A 17,487-nucleotide genomic window follows, 5' to 3' on the forward strand; every position below is an offset into this window, starting at 1 on the left:
ACACGCATAATCTCTGTACAGAGAACGGAATACGTACGACTTGTACTGACCCGATCTCTGTGTTACGCCCACAGGCCGTTCGATCTAAATATAGCGACGATTTTTCGCGAGAAATGCAATCGAGACGTTGCTATATCGACACGACGCAACGATTCCACGAACCTTTTGCGAAATGCGTTTCTACTTGCGCAATTAGCTGCGGCTGTCTCGATTTTTCGTGAAAACTAAAAATACCGTCCGGCACAGTTTATTCATCGAAGCTATAAACGCATCTATTTAAATAAACGCAGCAAATTCTAACAAATGTTATATCAAATTAAATACAAGAGCAATAAAGTTTTTTTTTTTTTTTTTTTTTTTTTTCGTCGTCGTCGAAAGTTGGAACTTTCGATGAAACGCCCGAGGGGACTTGTGGGATTCCGCCGTACTTTATTAGCCGCTAACCGATTCCGCTCTGTAACTTACGGGGAACACGTTGCGACGCGTTATCGTACGGCCGATATCTTTGTGAAGTCGCATACGCGCGCTACATCGCCCGGTTAAAAAGCGCCATTATTTACGCGCCGGACCCTTACGGCTTCGTATGCTTCTCCGCCCGACTGGCGCAAAATATAATGTAATCTGCCCTGTAAGTAAGTCGAATGTTTCGCCCGAGATCGGGGCCCCACGACCGGACCCCCTGCCTTTACACACACGCTGTACCGTTTTTTTAAAGCCGGCTCATTTACCGTCCCCGCGATTCGACCCGCGGTATCAGAGGCGAGAGCGACTCACTCACGGCGCATATATCGGTGCACTTTATGCCCATGTGTGGTCCGGTTGTCAATGCACCGGGAAATTTAAGATAAGAGGCCCCACGGGCTTGCAACCGAAGGGGAGGAGAAAAGAGAGGGAGAGAGACGTCCGTCGCCATTACCGGAATCGGGGCCAAGCGGAGAGTTAAGTCCCCACCTCCCCCATACCTTAAAATGTACCGGTGCAACTGGGTTTAATTTACGATGTCTTTACGCGTCCCGCACGTCGGATCGCCAGATTTTTTCACACGCGTTATCCCGGATTGGTCGGAGACGAAACGAGAACCGCGATAAGGATAATCGAGGAGACTTACGTACGCGGCGCGGATGTATATTTGTGGAGACGTCCCCCGTCTCTTCGCCTTCATTAAAGGCGAAAAATCTGCCAATTTAGAAAATATATCTCGCATCGAAATGTTCTTGTTCCAAGACGGGCGAGATTGAGGGGAAATTTATCATTCCAGGGCATTTTACGTTATGGTATTTAATTAATTTTCTAATAATTGTAATATTTAATTTAAAATGCCAGTCCTACGTAAATGCGGAGTAACATTAAAATTCATTTCGAATAATCAGCATAGTGTATTTATTTCCCTCCCTCTCACTTTCCCTGACACGCCGAGATTTGAGATCGTATTTTAAGAGACAACCACGGACTACAATCAAATTAATTAAACAGAAATATTGCACGCGCACACGGGAACGTGTATTTTACTTTTTACCTTGTTCAAAAACGTTTCCCTAAGCCGTTGCTATTACGCGACGGCCGCGGAGATTGACGGCGGATTCGAGCCCAATGAAATCAATTAAGTAGCAACGAGGGGGATCTAGAGATTGAGAGTCTTTGGCTCTCTTTGATGCGACGATCGCCGGTTCACCGGATACGTTCCGAGAAAGTCGACTCCCGAGGAGAAACGAGACAGATCGCGGTGTCCATTCTTTCCTGTGGAAGACAAGCCTTTGGAAATCCATACAAGAGTAAAGAGAAAGAGAGGAGCGAAGGAGGAGGGAGTAGAAAACGGAAGAGAGTAAGAGGAGAGTCTTAACGATGTCAGGATGCGGGCGACTTTGGGGGGCAAATTATCGGCCTGTGGCCAATTACCAGGTGGAGGCGCCGATATATAGAAGAGAGCGGTTGCCGGAGAGTTCCGAGAATCGTCCTGGCGGCTAAAAATAAAATCCCACCCGGGAGCGGTGATTATGTTCCGAAAAAAGAAGAATCGGGCGAAACGCGCTCGCTCTCGTGTGTGCAGGTGGCGAGTGGGACGGGGGGAGGGAGGAGGTCTGCGGATGATATGAACGAGAGAAAGAAGCGGAGAGGAGGCGAAAAGAGAGTGAGAAAGGACCCCTGTCCCTTCACCCCCTCCCCGTCCCCCTTATGGTGGATCATGTGCTGGGGCCTCAGTTAATGAAGTTGTCGGTTCAGGACGTTTACAGGTAGAGCCTACCTGCGTGTGGTCCATTCACAGCGACTGCTGCAGGACTGGTTAAGAGTTGCTTTACATCTTAACCTCTGTGCGTGCGTGTGCGTGTGTGTCATGGGCGTATGCGTGGGCTTGCAGGTCGGCCCGGCCAGTCAATCGGTGAAGGAGAAAGAAGAGAAGAAGGGCAAGAAGGTGATGGGATATATTGGTACGCGCGGCGTATGTCTCATCGTTACGTATATGAATGATTTTGCTCTCTTCGATGAACGTTGAATCGCGAAATTAAATGTCCAGCTTTTCTAGAAGATCGATCTTTTTTTTAAAGATCTCACGTCCGCGAGATATTTTTTTTCTTTTTCGACCACACGACGCTTTGGTCCGGCGGAGAGAGATTTAATTGAAAGATAAAAAGGGAATAGAGAATAATTCTTCGAAAAGATCGGAGAGCTTTCGAGGAACAACGTGACTAAGTGAACGGAACAATCAACAATTTATTACCTACGACAAGAGAGGCCCAGTTTTAGATTCATTCATTCTCTGAAAAGAAAGCCGCAGCTGGCTTTCAATGAAATATCTGTTTTTACTGCGAACGTATCAGTGGAAAGGAGTTTAAAATAAATATAAAAAAAGACTGTGTACTCTTAATGTATGCCGCTTGTTGCGATATTTCAAATATACTTGTAACAACGTGTTAATGTTTCTCATACTTTCGTTATTGCATCACCACCTTGTCAATTAAATTTTATCGCTTATCGCGCCTCTAATCGTTTATCGAAAAAATTATGAATTGGCTTAGCCGCGCTTATTAATTTTGATTAATTTGAATAAATTTAAAATAACTTAATATTTAATTAACGTTATATATCTGGCTCTTTATGATAAATATTACTTCTTCAATAACGCGTCGTGTAAGCACGACGCTATAAAAATTTCACATATCGTTAAACAAATAGAACGCACATTTTTCTTATTATCAATGAATCACTTTGATAATCCGCGCACAAGTGTATTGAAGCAAGTACCCGAGGTCGCTATAAATACGAAATTTTCGGCAGCTGGCGCTAATAAGTCAGTCGTAATTGTCCGCGAAAACTTTTTACTACAGTACCCTAACAATATGTAATTCGTAATAAATATAAAAAATTCCAATCCGTATTACAGTACCTTCGTAATATTTTAAGCCTCGCATTTAGAAAAAAAAAAAAGTTTTAATCTAATGATCTAATTAATGATTTTCCTTTCCAGATGATGCATCGGCAGCAAAATACTCAATCATCCAACGACGATTTCGCGATGTATCCATCGGCCGCGTATCATTCCTCGTATCGCTCGACGCTATTGTCGTCGACGTCGACGTCATCGCCGTCGAGGTCGTCGCCCGCGGGATCGTCCTGCCCCGTGTTGGTCTCCGTTCTCACGTGGTCATTGACGCTGCTGCTGATCTCGTCCTGCATCGGCCTGGGCGCGGACGCCGCCACCCTTAGCGGCCATCCTCTGGGCAAAAGGTCGTTCTTCGACATTCAGTGCAAGGGCGTGTACGACAAGAGCATCTTCGCCCGTCTGGACCGCATCTGCGAGGACTGTTACAACCTCTTCCGGGAGCCGCAATTGCACATGCTTTGCAAGTACGTTTCATTATTCGCAATGACTGGACGTTATCACGAATCGACGATCGGCGATCGCGACGGGTTCCGCCGCTGTTGTTCCGTTATTACGTGGCAATTTAGAGCGCAAGTCAACGAGGATGAGATACTCGCAATCATTTTCAATCGCGTGATTGTAACAAAAGTATAACGATTTACGCAGAGGACGCGGCGAGCTATCGATCTCGTTCCGCGTGCGGTTACACGGGAGGTTTGTTAACGCGAGCTGATCATTTCCGACGAAAAGTCTGGACGGCACTAACGGGAGAAGTCTCTTCCGAGCGTTGACGATTTCGCGAATGACTTCCGCCGCGTGAATTTCTACCCTGAAAAATGTCGGCGGCCGGACAATGGTCAAAGGTGGACGTACGGATACGTACCTTTGTGTGTATCTTTTTTTTTTTTTGCGGCGCACACGTGCTCGTTGCTCGGTGTATCGCCGCGCGTGCACACGCACACGCGCTCATTCATACACGTGCGCGCGTTCGCCATACGTCGGCACGCGTATCGAAATGGAATGAGATTTCTCTTCTATTTATAGCTCGTGCGAGCGAATACCAACGCACATCCGCTGCTACCTGCCGTTTGTGCCGAGCCGCGTTAAGCCGCTTAACGGGCTGTCTCAAAAGAACTATTGTGCGACGAACGAGTGGGATCAACGTGAAAAAGGGACTGACTTGACGAGCTAGAGCTCGAATGCACATAACGGCACGTAGCGCTAAATTTAGGAAAAAAGTTTTGCCTTCTCGAGATGTGAGAAGATAGTTAAACGCAGATGCGTCGACGTATCGTGACTCGTGAAAACTCTTAACGTTATCGCGCGGCCGACGCGTCTATTTTGCCCGCAAGAAGTTTCTTTTTCGATCGCGCGATCGATCATTTTAATTTTGATATAATTACGAGGAATAGATTTTTATCCGTATTTATAAGGTATTTTTCAGGATTTCCGAGCTCACGAGCTGCCGCCTGCGAATGCAATTTGCGCCTACGTGACACGATTCCATTGTAACTCTTTTCTTTTTCTCTTTTTAACCCTACGCAGGAAGGAATGTTTCACCACGGATTACTTCAAAGGATGCCTAGACGTTCTGTTGCTAACGGACGAGATCGGAAAGATCCAAATGTGGATCAAGCAACTCCATGGAGCTGATCCCGGGGTTTAGGTAGCCTTTTTTTTTTAGTTTATGATTTTTCCTTTTATGCGCCCCCCTTTCTTTTCTCTCCGCTTTTCGCAAATATAAAGAACTAACTGTGCCCGCTTGCTCTCCCATTATCCTTCCTCGTCTGCTCTCGTCCTGATACGTCCTCCACCCGTTGGAAACTTGGATTTGTTCACGCAATCTTTGCACACGTACGTACGTACGTATCGTATGCATCTTGTAACGTCAACGTTCGTAGAAAAAAAAAAAAAAAAAAAAAAAAAAGACGATGCGTTTTCGATTGCACGGTGCGAGTAATGGCGAATTGTGTAAAAGTCGTGGTTACGCGATCAAAGCGATCAAGTTGCGTTTCGTTACGCGAAGTGAGATAGATTTGAATCAGACACTATGTACATACGCTTTAAAAATTAATGAGTGATAATAATCTAGTAAGAACGTAATTAAACAACGTGTTCGCGGACTTGAATGCATTGCCGAACGTGTTATTAATTTTTTTTTTTTTTTTAATAAGAGAGAGATTAAAGTCGTAAACGAGAAGTGATAAATCGCAAGATCGACCGAATTTTTATTTAAATTCTATTTTGGTACTGTTATTTGTTACTCTCCTTGCCATTATTTTCAATTATATTTTCGTTGCATTTTGACACCATCTCCTGGACGAATATCCACGCATATTATAGTATCTTCGCACCGAGATAATGAGTATGAGATATTAGGTAATTTTATATAAGAGAGAGAAAAAAAAATTAAATTAAAAAAATTTTTTTTAATAAAAGAAACAAAAAATATTTTACGTTAGCGAGCAATGCTGCAATAATAACCAAGTGTTGTTAAAATTATATTTGAAATTATTAAAATTCTATTAAAATAGCTTTTGGAACAATTAATATGAAATATTATTATCTATTGCAATTCTATTATTTTAAAGTACGTCTGTAATGCGATTTGATAAAATACAGCATCGCTGGCGACATAACATTTACCATCATCTCGTACATTTCGACTTCACATTATTCACATTCACACATTTTCATTTTTGCCTTTTCGGCAACAACGATTTTTGGACCATTTTTGGCAGCAAACTTGTAAACGTTTTACATTTTAATCAATTTTTGCGTCTCGTCGATGTTTTTTGCAACGATCGTTGTTAATTTTTTTTTTCCAGGACGATACTAAGGTGGCAAATCAACGTAGAAAGTATTTTTGTTAGGTGGTGAAGGCTGCGATTTTGTGCCGTTTTTTAAAAATGCAATTTTGAAATATTTTTGTGAACGTATTAAATATTTTTTAAGTGTGACAATTCACACTCTACCTTTGATATACGACATTTTGATGTAGAGTGTGAAATAATCAATACCTTCCTACACATATCCCAATATCTATGCACTAACAACTATTAATTCACGGACCTGTTTGCTTAAATATATTAATTTCATTGACATTATCCGTAAAAGTCTCAAAATTTAAATTATTTTTCAAAAATCAAAAATAAAAATATATTAAATAAAAATGTATTTAGAACAGTTGTGACAAACATTTTTTTTTTTTTTTAATTAACGTTACATTTCGCAAAGTAAAAAGCTTTCTTTTTCGTCTCTTAACAAGTCCATTTTAAACAAATAAATCTAAACAGGTCCGAATGTATCACGCTTGACGACCAAGTTTCGCGATTAAGCGCCTATGTTTCACCAGCGGCCCTATTCGATTTTACTATTTCCGATCTCTGTTTCCCTACAGGCAAGACTGCTTCAGCACACAATACTTCACGAGCTGCATCCAAGCGCTGCTGCTTGAGGACGAGAAGGAAAGGTTGCAGGAGATGGTCGAGTACCTAGGTCGCAAGAAGTAAACGGGACATGGTCGGAGCATCGACGCGCCGCACCACGAAGAAGACACATCACACGATATACACATTTTTCCAAACACACGCGTGCGCGTGTACATGATAAAAGAAAAAAAGAAAAGAAAGGAAAAAAAAAAAAGAAAAAAAAACGCGCGCGCCTACACGATCACATACATACATAAGACCAAGAAGGAGATCGATGCAGAACGCGATCTCTCGAGAAGGACTGCAAAAAAGAAGAGGAGGGCTAAGAAGCGTTGATCGTCGGTCGTTCCGCGAACTTGGAGGAGTCTGGTGCTTCGCGAGATTCAATTCGATACCGTCGGGAAACCTAACGACGGGGAACATCAACGTTGGAGAACGGATGCTGCGCGCGCGTCGATCTTCCGATCCTATGGAGATCGCGCCACGATTCGTCGCAGCGTTCCCGGAGGCTTTTATCTCGGAGGTTGCCGCGATCGCGGATGACCTGAAGAACGGCCACGGCGGTACTTACGACGTCTACGAGAATCCGGGAGGACTCGCAGGGGACTATCTATCTGCTGTTACATCTGGAACGTGCGATTCGTCGTCTAATCGACTCGAGACGTAGTTTCGGTGTCCGAGGCCGTAGCGACGGACATCCGTGAACGTCGTTCTGTTCTAATATCGGCGAGTACTAGCGGTGCGATGAGAGTACAATTGAGAGAATTCGAAAGGAAAGGAAAAAAGAGAAAGAGAGAGAGAGAGAGAGAGAGAGAGAGAGAGAGAGAGAGAGAGAGAGAAAAAACGACGATAGAGAGATGGCGATCCTCTTCGCGGTGAGTCGCGTCGTTGTTTGACACGATGAGGCACAAAGTTACACAATAATATACTAAATAACGAGCCACAAGGGAGCGAAACGATACGACTGCGCCATACAAACACACCTACACGTACACACAGCGATTCCATACGAATTCTAGTCGATAAAATATCTGCGCTCTCGCGCACCACGCTACTCGTTTTTATTTGATAATTAATTAATCGTCATCATCCATCATTACATAGTAATAACGATAATCTATATTATTATATTATTATTCGATTACTTTTACGCCACGATTATATTTTTATTATTATCGCCATCTTTCATCCGTTTGTTATTTAGTTAACGATCGAACCATTCGTGGGAGAAAACGTGCGCGTGAACAGACGAAAGAGAATGTCGGTAATTTTTGCATCGCGTTACACAAATATATGCATAATAATTTTAAAGTACACAGAAAAAAAAAAAAAAGAAAAGAAAAAAAAGCAGCGAAAAAAAATAAAAAACAAACGCGGGAAATTTCTGCGAGTATTCGGCTAAGTATTTAAAAATCGAACATTAAAGAAAATAGATCTGAGATTCGTCGATCGTTCAAATGGGGACCGCGTTATTAAGAGAACTATATTACGTCATAGTAGAATTATTGTTGTTATTATTGCAATTTATAATGACGTTCTTTTTTTTTATTTTATTTTTTTTTACCGGGACAAACGCAGCGGGCGGCACGGTGGAAGATACGCCGACGATATCGAACCGTAACTCAATTATACGCGAGTCGAATACGTGAACGTTGTTGCGAAGAGACAGTTGAGTAACAAAAGAAGTTCTACCCGTTGTATTCACCAGCGCTTTGGCGACGGAGAGCGTTCTTCTTTTTTTTTTCTCCTCCGTGCTGGTCCGACGATCCGCGGACGGAGTCGCGCACGAAACGCGTAGTATTTATTTATTTTTTTACGTTTTTAAGTTATGCATAAGTGACACATAGCGAAGCAAAAAGTATTAGCGTGCGTACCTAACCGAGGGGAAACGGTGTTCGCAAATTCGCGGCGGGGTAGCTTAAATCGAATCATTAACCGCGCGATATGCGAAGCAGGAGGAAAAGAGGAGGAGCCTCGATAAAGGAAGCAAAACGAATGCAAAGAGACACGTGAAAAAAAAAATATCCCGCCGTTCTTTGCGACGCCTAATCGCCACTCTGACCGCGAGAATTACGAAGCATTCCAAAATCAGTATTGAAATCATTCCATGTCTACGATCGTCAGGTGCGATCTTGGAGGGCTCGGACATTTCGAGGCGAGATTCGAAGTCCGCTTGTCTCACTTCGCGTAATCTGTCCGCAGAAAAAAAAAAAATATGTCTCGCGATCTCAGAATTATCCGCCTGGGCAGACGGGTTCGCCTTAGCGAGAGTCGCCGTCGAAGGAGAAATCTTCCTCCTCGCGAGAGGAAACTGCGTTAGCTGAACGAAATAGGCTTCTCGCGAACGACTCGTTTTCGATAATCCACCGCTTTCCGTTTCGCACCTGCCGACGCGAGCTGCAAGTTGCGATCACGCGCGAGAAAGGAAGAAAAAAAAAAACAAAAACAAAGCACGACTGCGGATAAGTTTTTCCTCTCAGCTTCTCGCTCTTTCTTTTTTTTCTTTTTTTCTTTCTCTCTCTCTCTTTCTTTCTTTTTTTTCTTTTCTTTTTCTTTCGGCTCTTTCATTGCGATATGAATAAATCCGACACGCGAGCAGACGATGTTTGCATACTTTTGCCAGACACCATCGACTTTCGTTGGACAGTTTTTTTTTTTCTTTTTTTCCGTTCGCAAACGACACGGCAACGACACGCGCGTGAAATATTTTTATCGGCACGCGAGAGAAAACGGGGGACGGGGTGCGGATGTCGCACGCGTTCCGAAGGTATATAGAGGAAAATATCCGCGTGTATGTACATATATGCACACACGCGTACTTAGACACGCATTATATATACGCGCGATCGAATTCGAGAACGAAGATGAGAAAAGGCTGAGGAATCGTATCCTATTCAATTAATTAAAAAAAAAATTATATTATAAATACATATAATATGTAATGTGTATACACCACGGTTTCGTATATGCATTTCGTGGATGCGTATGATGCGCGATATTGTATGTATATGGACGGAAGATGTGTACAAGGAGTACGATTAACGACACCGGATATCCAAGTCTATTCTTGTTTTGCGTGAATAAACGGGTGAAATCAAAAGCCAATATTACCGACTTGTTCGTTTTTACCTTTACCGTCCTGTTTTATCATTTTAGCTCTTTACCCTCCCTCCATTTTTGCAACGGCATTTTCACTTTCGTTGCTATATATATATATATATATATACTTAAATTTTTACTCGCATTTTACGTATTATTTATTAATTATATATTTCGATTTATAAACGTTAAGCGCATTGTTGTTAATTATGATTTATATCCCCGTTCTAAAATCCAGCGAATAAATTCAGAATAAAGATAAAATCGACTCACCGTTTTCCGTCGATGCTGCGAGTTTAGGTAGAACTGTCAGCAATCAGCTACGCTGGACCATGGGAGGACCGCTGTCGCTTGTATATCCTTCTTCTTTTCTATTCCGTATTTCACAAGTAATTCCGTATTCCACAAAGATTCACACCCTGTCATCCGCACTGGAACACGATTGCCATAAAGTTTCCCGCGACAATCTACCGACACGGAAGCTCGATTTGCACTTTCGGTCGAAGGCGACGCGAACTCGACATTTTGTCCCGACTACGAAGGTCTGAAGTAACAACCGAGACAGTCCCGTTACGTTGTTCTTCTCCAATAATTATAACGCACGTATTTGGTATCAGAAATGACGAACGCGACAAGTTCTATCTTGTTCGCAACCTCGCGACTTGCAGTTAAGTGCACGCGAGAGTGCAGATCGGGGTAACTGGCGAATACGAACTTTGTAACCGTCGGCGTTTGCGAGCGCTAACCTCTTCGCTGATCGCGAGCTCTCTCCGGTGAGCGCGCGAAGCCGGACAAAACTGCGGATCGCACAACCGCGATGCGAACGGGGACGCGGAAACGTAGCTTCGTGGGCACGTGTGACCTGCGGGCTCGAAGAGACTCGGCTAAACCTTCGTAGAACAAAACGAAAGCGGTCACCGACACGACTCGTTGCAAGGTACGAAAAAACTAATCATCATCAACGTGAAGTTGGTTGAAATCGCGTCACGCCATCAACATGGCGTGTCGTGTGACGTAACGCGGCGCGACGTCCCCGGTAAATTCGAATTCCAATTCGTGACAATTCCAGGCGGTGAATATCACGATAGACTTAGAGGATGAGAAAAACTGTGGGTCCCTTTCTCGAATACATGACTTATATTTTTGTTTATAAATATTATAAACAGTTGTCCGGTATTCGAAGTCTTCTAAATGCCGTCGGTTCTCGAATCTGCACGCGCACAATGTGTTTTACATGGTGGAAATAAATTATATTAAATACAACACCTTGTCAGAGAAAATTTTTCAAAACGACAAACAATGACACAACATACGATAATATAATATATAAAATATATTTAAATGCTTATGGAACTTAATTATACTATAAAAATATGCTTTCCCTTGGTATTATCGAGAAAAGATCCTATTATGAACACGCTGTAATTACAAGCTCAGCTTATAATTGCGGTATTAGTAAAGCTTTTACCAAAATTAATTTTCAACGAAATAATATGTATCAATTTCGTGAATTAGTATATATTACATTATACTTTAAGGCTGGTCTACATTTATCGTAATAATTATAATAAATGTTACCATAAGAAAGATTAATGTTCAATATTATCTATCTACATGTAATGTGTCATAATCTGTATCGCGTAAATTAACTGCAAAATAAATTATTGGAAATTATGGTAGTTGCCATTGGTTCAAGAAATGTAAATATCAAAACGGAGTCATAACTCACGACAGCTAATAAGACGAATGTACGATTGTCGTATAGGTAGACATTACAATAAATAGTAGACCACAATTTAACAAATTAAGATTACGGCTGCTTTCTTTTTAGAGAACATAGTCGAACAGAAACCAACACGTGTCACTTTTAATTTAAAATTTAATTTAAGCTCAATAGACAAACTTCGATTCTGGAAGTGATATATCAAGTCCCATTTAACTGTAAACTATTATACTCGATGTGTTAGTTTGCGTCGATTTGTGTTTTATAAAAAAGAAAGCAACCTATTTTACATATCAAAGCACAATATAGCTGTAGAATAGCTATAGAACACGTATAGAACTTTTCGTTTATTGGTACTTTATTGAATACGTTGATTTCGGGCGCCATACTGTGATGTCGATACCAGAAATCGCAAGAATACCATTCAGGTAATCCATCTGCAACAAAAAGATGCAATTAGATACAACACTTAGATGTAAAATATGACGACTTATCAATTTACGTCATCAACTGAAGAAAAATCCATCTTCACCATTTAAGACAATAAAACCTAATTGTAAAAATTTAATTTTTTTAATTATATTATTTTACACGTAAATAAGTTTTTTTTTCCAAGACAATTATACAATGATTTCGGCAAGTTTTATTCATGATACTTACACTAGCAATCTCTCCAAATCCTGAAAGTAAACTAGTGATGGGTTTTGGTGGATCTGTAGGACTCGAAATTCTAACAGTACCGTCCGTGGAACTCGTTATCAGACATCCGTGGGTTAAATGCACTCCTGTTATCCCTTTTGTATGTTCCGTGGAATAAGATTTCACTAGCTCGAAATCGTTCTTTGGATTTAGTACATGCAGTTTCGCAGTACTGTCACCGACGCAAACCCAATCCCGCTGCATACTCATGCACATAGGAAATGCTTCGGTTGAAATCTAAAGGGAAAAAAAAAAAAACGTACACTCACAGTCAGAAATGGCATTCACGGTGTTACGACGGCGGCTAGCGTACGTGATCTTGGCGTGATGTGCGTCGAATCTCACACGAAGCGCGCGCGTAGATGTGTTACGGAGTACCGGTCACAGAGGACTGAGGGAGAACGCGGCCTACTACACCCCCCCCGTACTCGGCGGCCGAGAGTGGGGGAAGTCACGTACGCCAGCCGCCGTCACCGCTCGTTGCAGCAAATGCTATATTTGCTTTTCAGTGTACGATAACACAGCCGCGTCTTTTTTATCAACATATAAAGATATGGAATGAAATTACTGTGATAGATTTCAAAGTCCTTCCGGCTCTCTGATCCCAAACAGAAATCGTCTTGTCTTCGCTAGCACTTAGAATATATTCCGCGTTCATAGCCAGCTTAATTACGGCTCCGGTGTGCGGTCGATACTGTCTGATCGGTTTATGTCCAGATTTCGAATCGAACACGAACACAGTCTTACTGTACGAGCCGGTAGCAAAGAGGGCTCGCTCTGGACACGACGACACGCACAGCAATGCACCCGGCACGCTCCTAGAAACATTTAACGTTACTAAATAATAATACATACAAATTGACAAAATTCAGTATAGCAAATTTTAGAATCACGAATTATTTACCGAAACGCGAATCTACATTTTGAATAATTTCTATTATCACATACATCTCGTAAGTTCTCTGTTGCACGAGACCAGTATTTCTGAGCATCCATGACTTGACGCTTTGATCCCAACTACAACTGTAGATCGTGTTGTCTATCGCCGTTAAATCCCAGATCCATCCGTTATGCGCGGAATCTATGCATACGGAGTGTCCGATTTCGTGAGAGGATAGCTTTTCATGAGAGGGAAGCTTCCAATAAACCAAAGTTCGATCTCTCGCGCCTGCTATGCAAGTAGTGCCATCCTGAGAAGAAGAGACATTATTATCACATTATTACATCATTAATATATATTTTTTGTAAAGAGAAATATCTCGAGACATTTGGCACAATATACTACCTACGTGCATGAGTAATAGCGCATCTATTGTGCTGTACTGTGAATTCGGAATTATCAGTTTCTCCATAGAATCCTGCTGTTTCCATTGTGCTATTTGCTTTTCCATCTCAACGCATGACAATTTCCAAAATAATTTGTCAGGTCTTGCTACAATGGCATGTGACTTCGTATCAAAAATTGATTAATATTTTAATATCAAGTACAAATAATCTATCTATAAGACAAGCATATTGTAAATCTATTAGTTTCTTACTTTATATGTATCAGATCGTTCCAATACTGTTCAAGTTTTATCCTAATCAACTTCTTGTAAACGAAAAACATATTTATATAACATTTTATAAGAAAACAGGCTTATTTTGTTCCAAGAACAGAGTAAATTAATTTGGAGTAAAATTTGTACGCGACGTAAACCAATGTGCAACATATGCATGTGCAAGTCAAACAGTGCTAGCATAGAACGAAATAACCAATGTTTCGTTTCTTTATAAAATGCGTTGTTCGTGCGAGGCGTAACGTGTTATCAACGTGAACTAACCAGGACGCAAGAGCGGGTAGCTAGCATCCGGCCATATATGGTTAATTCGCGCTTTCCACAGTGAGTCATCTTTTAAAATCAGGTAGAATTGCTTGCACACCAGGCTCAAACCGTGTACTAACGTCGACGCCTCTAAGAAAGAGCATATATGCAGGAATATCTGAAATGAGACGTGATAAATAAATTAAGCGCACGATCAAACGAACACTCCGACAGCAAAAATGAAGGCATACGAAAACAGAGTAAAAATAAAAAGAGGTTATACGCGCGTAAAATATATAAATAACAATCGACGTTCTTTATCGTTTTCACGTACGAACCTCCACGGGAAGATCCAGCAATGATAGTTGTGCATCTTCCTCGCTGTCGTGCGTGCAGCTTGCATTCTCGTCATCCATTTTTCTTTCCGCTTTGAGAATCTGCGTACTTTCATTCGACTTGCCCGAGACTAGCAGGATGTGACAGAGGCGATCAAGGGTTGTAGACGCGTACGTTTATCAATGTTCGATCTGTTGTTATCAAACCATATCAAACGGCGTTTTGACGGCTACCACATCAAGCTTCACATCCTTAGAGCACAGCTGTTTAACCTATATAAGTAGTGACACCTACACAAGGTATTGTGAAAGAACTATACATGTGTATCCATGTTGGCAAAAAAAAAAAAAAAAAAAAAAAAAAAAAATAAATAAATAGATAAATAAATATAATAAAATTTATTCTGACTAGATAGTACAGAACGCAACGTTGCCGTTCGCAGAACGTATCCGAAATTAATTCTTGAAGTCAAAGAAAATTATTGACTTGCCATCTCTGTATAGTTTACAGTTATGTAATGATATATTCACGAAGAATTTAGAAAGTTATAATTTATTACAGATAACAAATAACAAATAAATTCAAATAACACTTTTAATACATTATTTTAATACAGTTTTACTAAAATATACTGTGTTTGTGGCATGTTCACTTGTACTACATAAGTAAAAACATAACAAGAAAGTGTAAATGCATGGATGCATTACATATATTGTTTTTCTATGTACAACATCTCGCAATCAACTTCTTTCAATTTAATACAACTTCTGGAATACTTTGTTCAAGTTAACATAGAACATGTTGTACACTGCTCTGATTATTTAAATAAGTTAGAATTCCTGTTCTAACCAGTTAGAACAAATATATTTTTGTTTACTAAAATTTATAGTTTAAGATATTTTTTTTACTACTTAACACTATTTTTAAAAAATCTCTTATTCTCCTTATTGTCCGCTAAATTTTATTACGTGTTGCCCCTTTGATTTGTATATCGAAATAACTCGTGCTATTATTATTTTAACAAGAATTAAGTTTTAGCAGCTATTCTCAAACAGAACAGAAATTGTACATCTCGAAGCAATCGGTGAAATTAATTAAAACGAACGAAATAATTGCACCGGCTGCTGAGCCTATTTGCATAACTAAACCTACATTGAAGAGCGCCTTTGACGACGATATATGTTTCAGGAGGGACAATATCACAAGTTTTAAATATGATACGACGCCCATTAGAATGGTCCAGGAAAAAATAATTAATCCTACGCCAACTACTGATTTTTGCAACGGTGGAGTAGGAGATAAAAGAGCTGCGTAAGTAACGTAGCATCCGGCAATTAAGCATGTCAGAGATAAGAAATTAATGATTCTTATGTCTGACACCATGATCCAAAGTATTAAAAAACACGATAGCGGATTGATGAATTGGGTGCAAACGATGGCTAACTGATAGGCAAGATGACCATAGGGTAAACAAGAATACGACTGGATACTTGGTAAAAATCCATTACTGAAGAAGCAACATATCCCAATCAAAGTATACAAGTAAGTTTTCCTAAACGAGGACACGCTGTTCGTCTTAATAAATGAGACACCGCTTGCATTATCGCTTTCCTTGGCTAATGCATGATCAACGTTGTTATTGCGAAAAGCGTTAACGGTAATGTCCGGCTCATTGCGCTTACTGTAGTCTACTTTAATTTGCGTGAGCAAATTATGACGCAAGCTTCTGTTCATTTGTACAAATGAGGAATATCGTAGAACGATAAATGCAACGAGCGATAATACAAGTACAAGAGCTAGGAACAAAAAGTAATATTTGCCCGAAAATTTCAAGTCGGGTGCATTAAGTGAAATTATTTTCGTTGTATTTGTAAGGATATCACACGTTTCACGTTCACCGACACCTTGTATTAATGCTACTATGCTCGGTAATACGCCACTCAAGCCTTCCCCGACGAAATATGATACGATGTAAACATGATCAAAATTACGAAGATAAGGCATGAACAATACCGAACTGAAACACCCGACTAATGCATTAAAAAATACCGATATCAGTAGAATCAAGCTGTACTTCTTGGTACCAATAATAATCGTTTTATCGTAAAAGAATATTAGCAATCCCGTGGCGAGAATCTGCGAGCACAGTAGGCACAAAATACATAACGTTTCGTTCGGTTGGCATTTGCTCTTGTACAGAAAAGCGTATATTACGGGACCAACGTTCGCGGACTGGGCTACTATTACTATGTACGCGGGCAAATTCCAACCTTCCGGTGTAACATTAACGAGCAGTGGTAATTCGATAAATATTCCATTGACGCCGATCCAAGTAGACACGCCGAACAAGATCACGAGGAGATGGACGATTATGCGACCGCATTTTACATGTTCCAAACAACGGTCAATTCGCCGACTATCTTTCATCGTATCGCTGGTTCCTCTACTTCTATCCCTGCTCGACAATAAACGATTTGTTTCACTTTATAAATTCGCTCAGCAAGTACAACATGTAATCGGTATTCGGCACTCTAAACGGAATTAATCGATCACTCACTTCATTACTGATACCTGAAAGTTTAAATATTCTTAAAATATCACAGATGTATATATAATATACATTCACTTTTTCAAAGAATAGACGAAGACAAGAACGAAACTCTGTTGCACAACCTTATTAAAAGCAGAGTCATGGAGATGTAATTAAAGTTATGAAGTAAAAGAACTGTCCCTCCTTTCAACGCCAATTCTTAATCTGTTCAATAAACTTTATCAGATAAAGTGTTTATGCAATCAAAAGAGAAGACACATTAAGTTTCCGCGCATGATTAATTCGAGCACTACCTAACGTACCGTCTATCATAAACGTAATAGTGAAAATTGAGCTTTTCAAATATTAAGTATCCAACACAGATAATTATAAATATGTATTATATTATTTTATGTTTGTGACAGGAAAAGTGCACTCAATATTTTGATAAGAAGACTTTGATTTTCTGTTAAAAAAAATAATTAAAAAAAATATTTGTTCAGGCT

General features: G+C 40.5%; 4 protein-coding genes across 9 annotated transcripts in view; 1 reads left to right on the forward strand and 3 right to left on the reverse strand.

Moving 5' to 3' along the window:
- The window catches only part of Itp (ion transport peptide), a 34,243-nt gene extending 26,645 nt beyond the window's left edge, over positions 1-7,598 (forward strand). For 3 of the 5 annotated variants that reach the window (XM_070666205.1, XM_070666203.1, XM_070666206.1), the window contains exons 2-4: positions 3,464-3,843; positions 4,904-5,024; positions 6,759-7,598. In XM_070666205.1, the coding sequence (XP_070522306.1) occupies positions 3,464-3,843; positions 4,904-5,024 (501 nt within the window). In that variant the 3' untranslated portion in view covers positions 6,759-7,598. The other 2 variants (XM_070666204.1, XR_011546614.1) reach the window with 2 other exon arrangements.
- LOC139108126 (peroxisomal leader peptide-processing protease-like) overlaps positions 1-10,831 on the reverse strand; it is a 51,141-nt gene extending 40,310 nt beyond the window's left edge. Inside the window, exon 1 of the mRNA XM_070666194.1 lies at positions 10,162-10,831. The gene's annotated coding sequence lies outside the window, so the exon portion shown is untranslated. The remainder of the gene's footprint in view (positions 1-10,161) is intronic.
- Positions 10,832-11,006: 175 nt separating this feature from the next.
- LOC139108130 (F-box/WD repeat-containing protein 9) lies at positions 11,007-14,767 on the reverse strand. 2 transcript variants are annotated; one of them, XM_070666202.1, is made up of 7 exons: positions 14,454-14,767; positions 14,134-14,293; positions 13,600-13,758; positions 13,259-13,500; positions 12,879-13,128; positions 12,272-12,547; positions 11,007-12,048 (listed from the first exon to the last, which is right to left on the reverse strand). In XM_070666202.1, exons 2-7 carry the CDS (start codon positions 14,200-14,202, stop codon positions 11,959-11,961), a joined length of 1,086 nt encoding a protein of 361 aa, XP_070522303.1. In that variant the 5' UTR covers positions 14,203-14,293; positions 14,454-14,767; the 3' UTR covers positions 11,007-11,958. The 2 variants fall into 2 exon arrangements, with proteins under 2 accessions (XP_070522303.1, XP_070522302.1); XM_070666201.1 differs by having other exon boundaries at positions 13,600-13,742; positions 14,454-14,766.
- Positions 14,768-14,984: 217 nt separating this feature from the next.
- LOC139108128 (solute carrier family 52, riboflavin transporter, member 3-A) lies at positions 14,985-17,390 on the reverse strand. The gene has a single exon (XM_070666197.1). The coding sequence runs from the start codon at positions 16,876-16,878 to the stop codon at positions 15,499-15,501; it is 1,380 nt and encodes a 459-aa protein (XP_070522298.1). The 5' UTR covers positions 16,879-17,390; the 3' UTR covers positions 14,985-15,498.
- Between the last annotated feature and the right edge of the window lie 97 nt (positions 17,391-17,487).

The sequence above is a fragment of the Cardiocondyla obscurior genome, linkage group LG14 (genome assembly GCF_019399895.1).
Source record: "Cardiocondyla obscurior isolate alpha-2009 linkage group LG14, Cobs3.1, whole genome shotgun sequence".
Lineage (NCBI taxonomy): Eukaryota > Metazoa > Arthropoda > Insecta > Hymenoptera > Formicidae > Cardiocondyla > Cardiocondyla obscurior.

Coding starts and splice junctions, on each gene's coding strand:
- LOC139108130 (XM_070666201.1), bottom strand. CDS start 14,531: ATGGATGACGAGAATGCAAGCTGCACGCACGACAGCGAGGAAGATGCA. Junction 13,743..14,133: donor CTACCCGCTCTTGCGTCCTG/GTTAGTTCACGT, acceptor ATGCCATTGTAG/CAAGACCTGACAAATTATTT. Junction 12,049..12,271: donor GATTTGGAGAGATTGCTAGT/GTAAGTATCATG, acceptor TTTTTGTTGCAG/ATGGATTACCTGAATGGTAT.
- LOC139108128 (XM_070666197.1), bottom strand. CDS start 16,878: ATGAAAGATAGTCGGCGAATTGACCGTTGTTTGGAACATGTAAAATGC.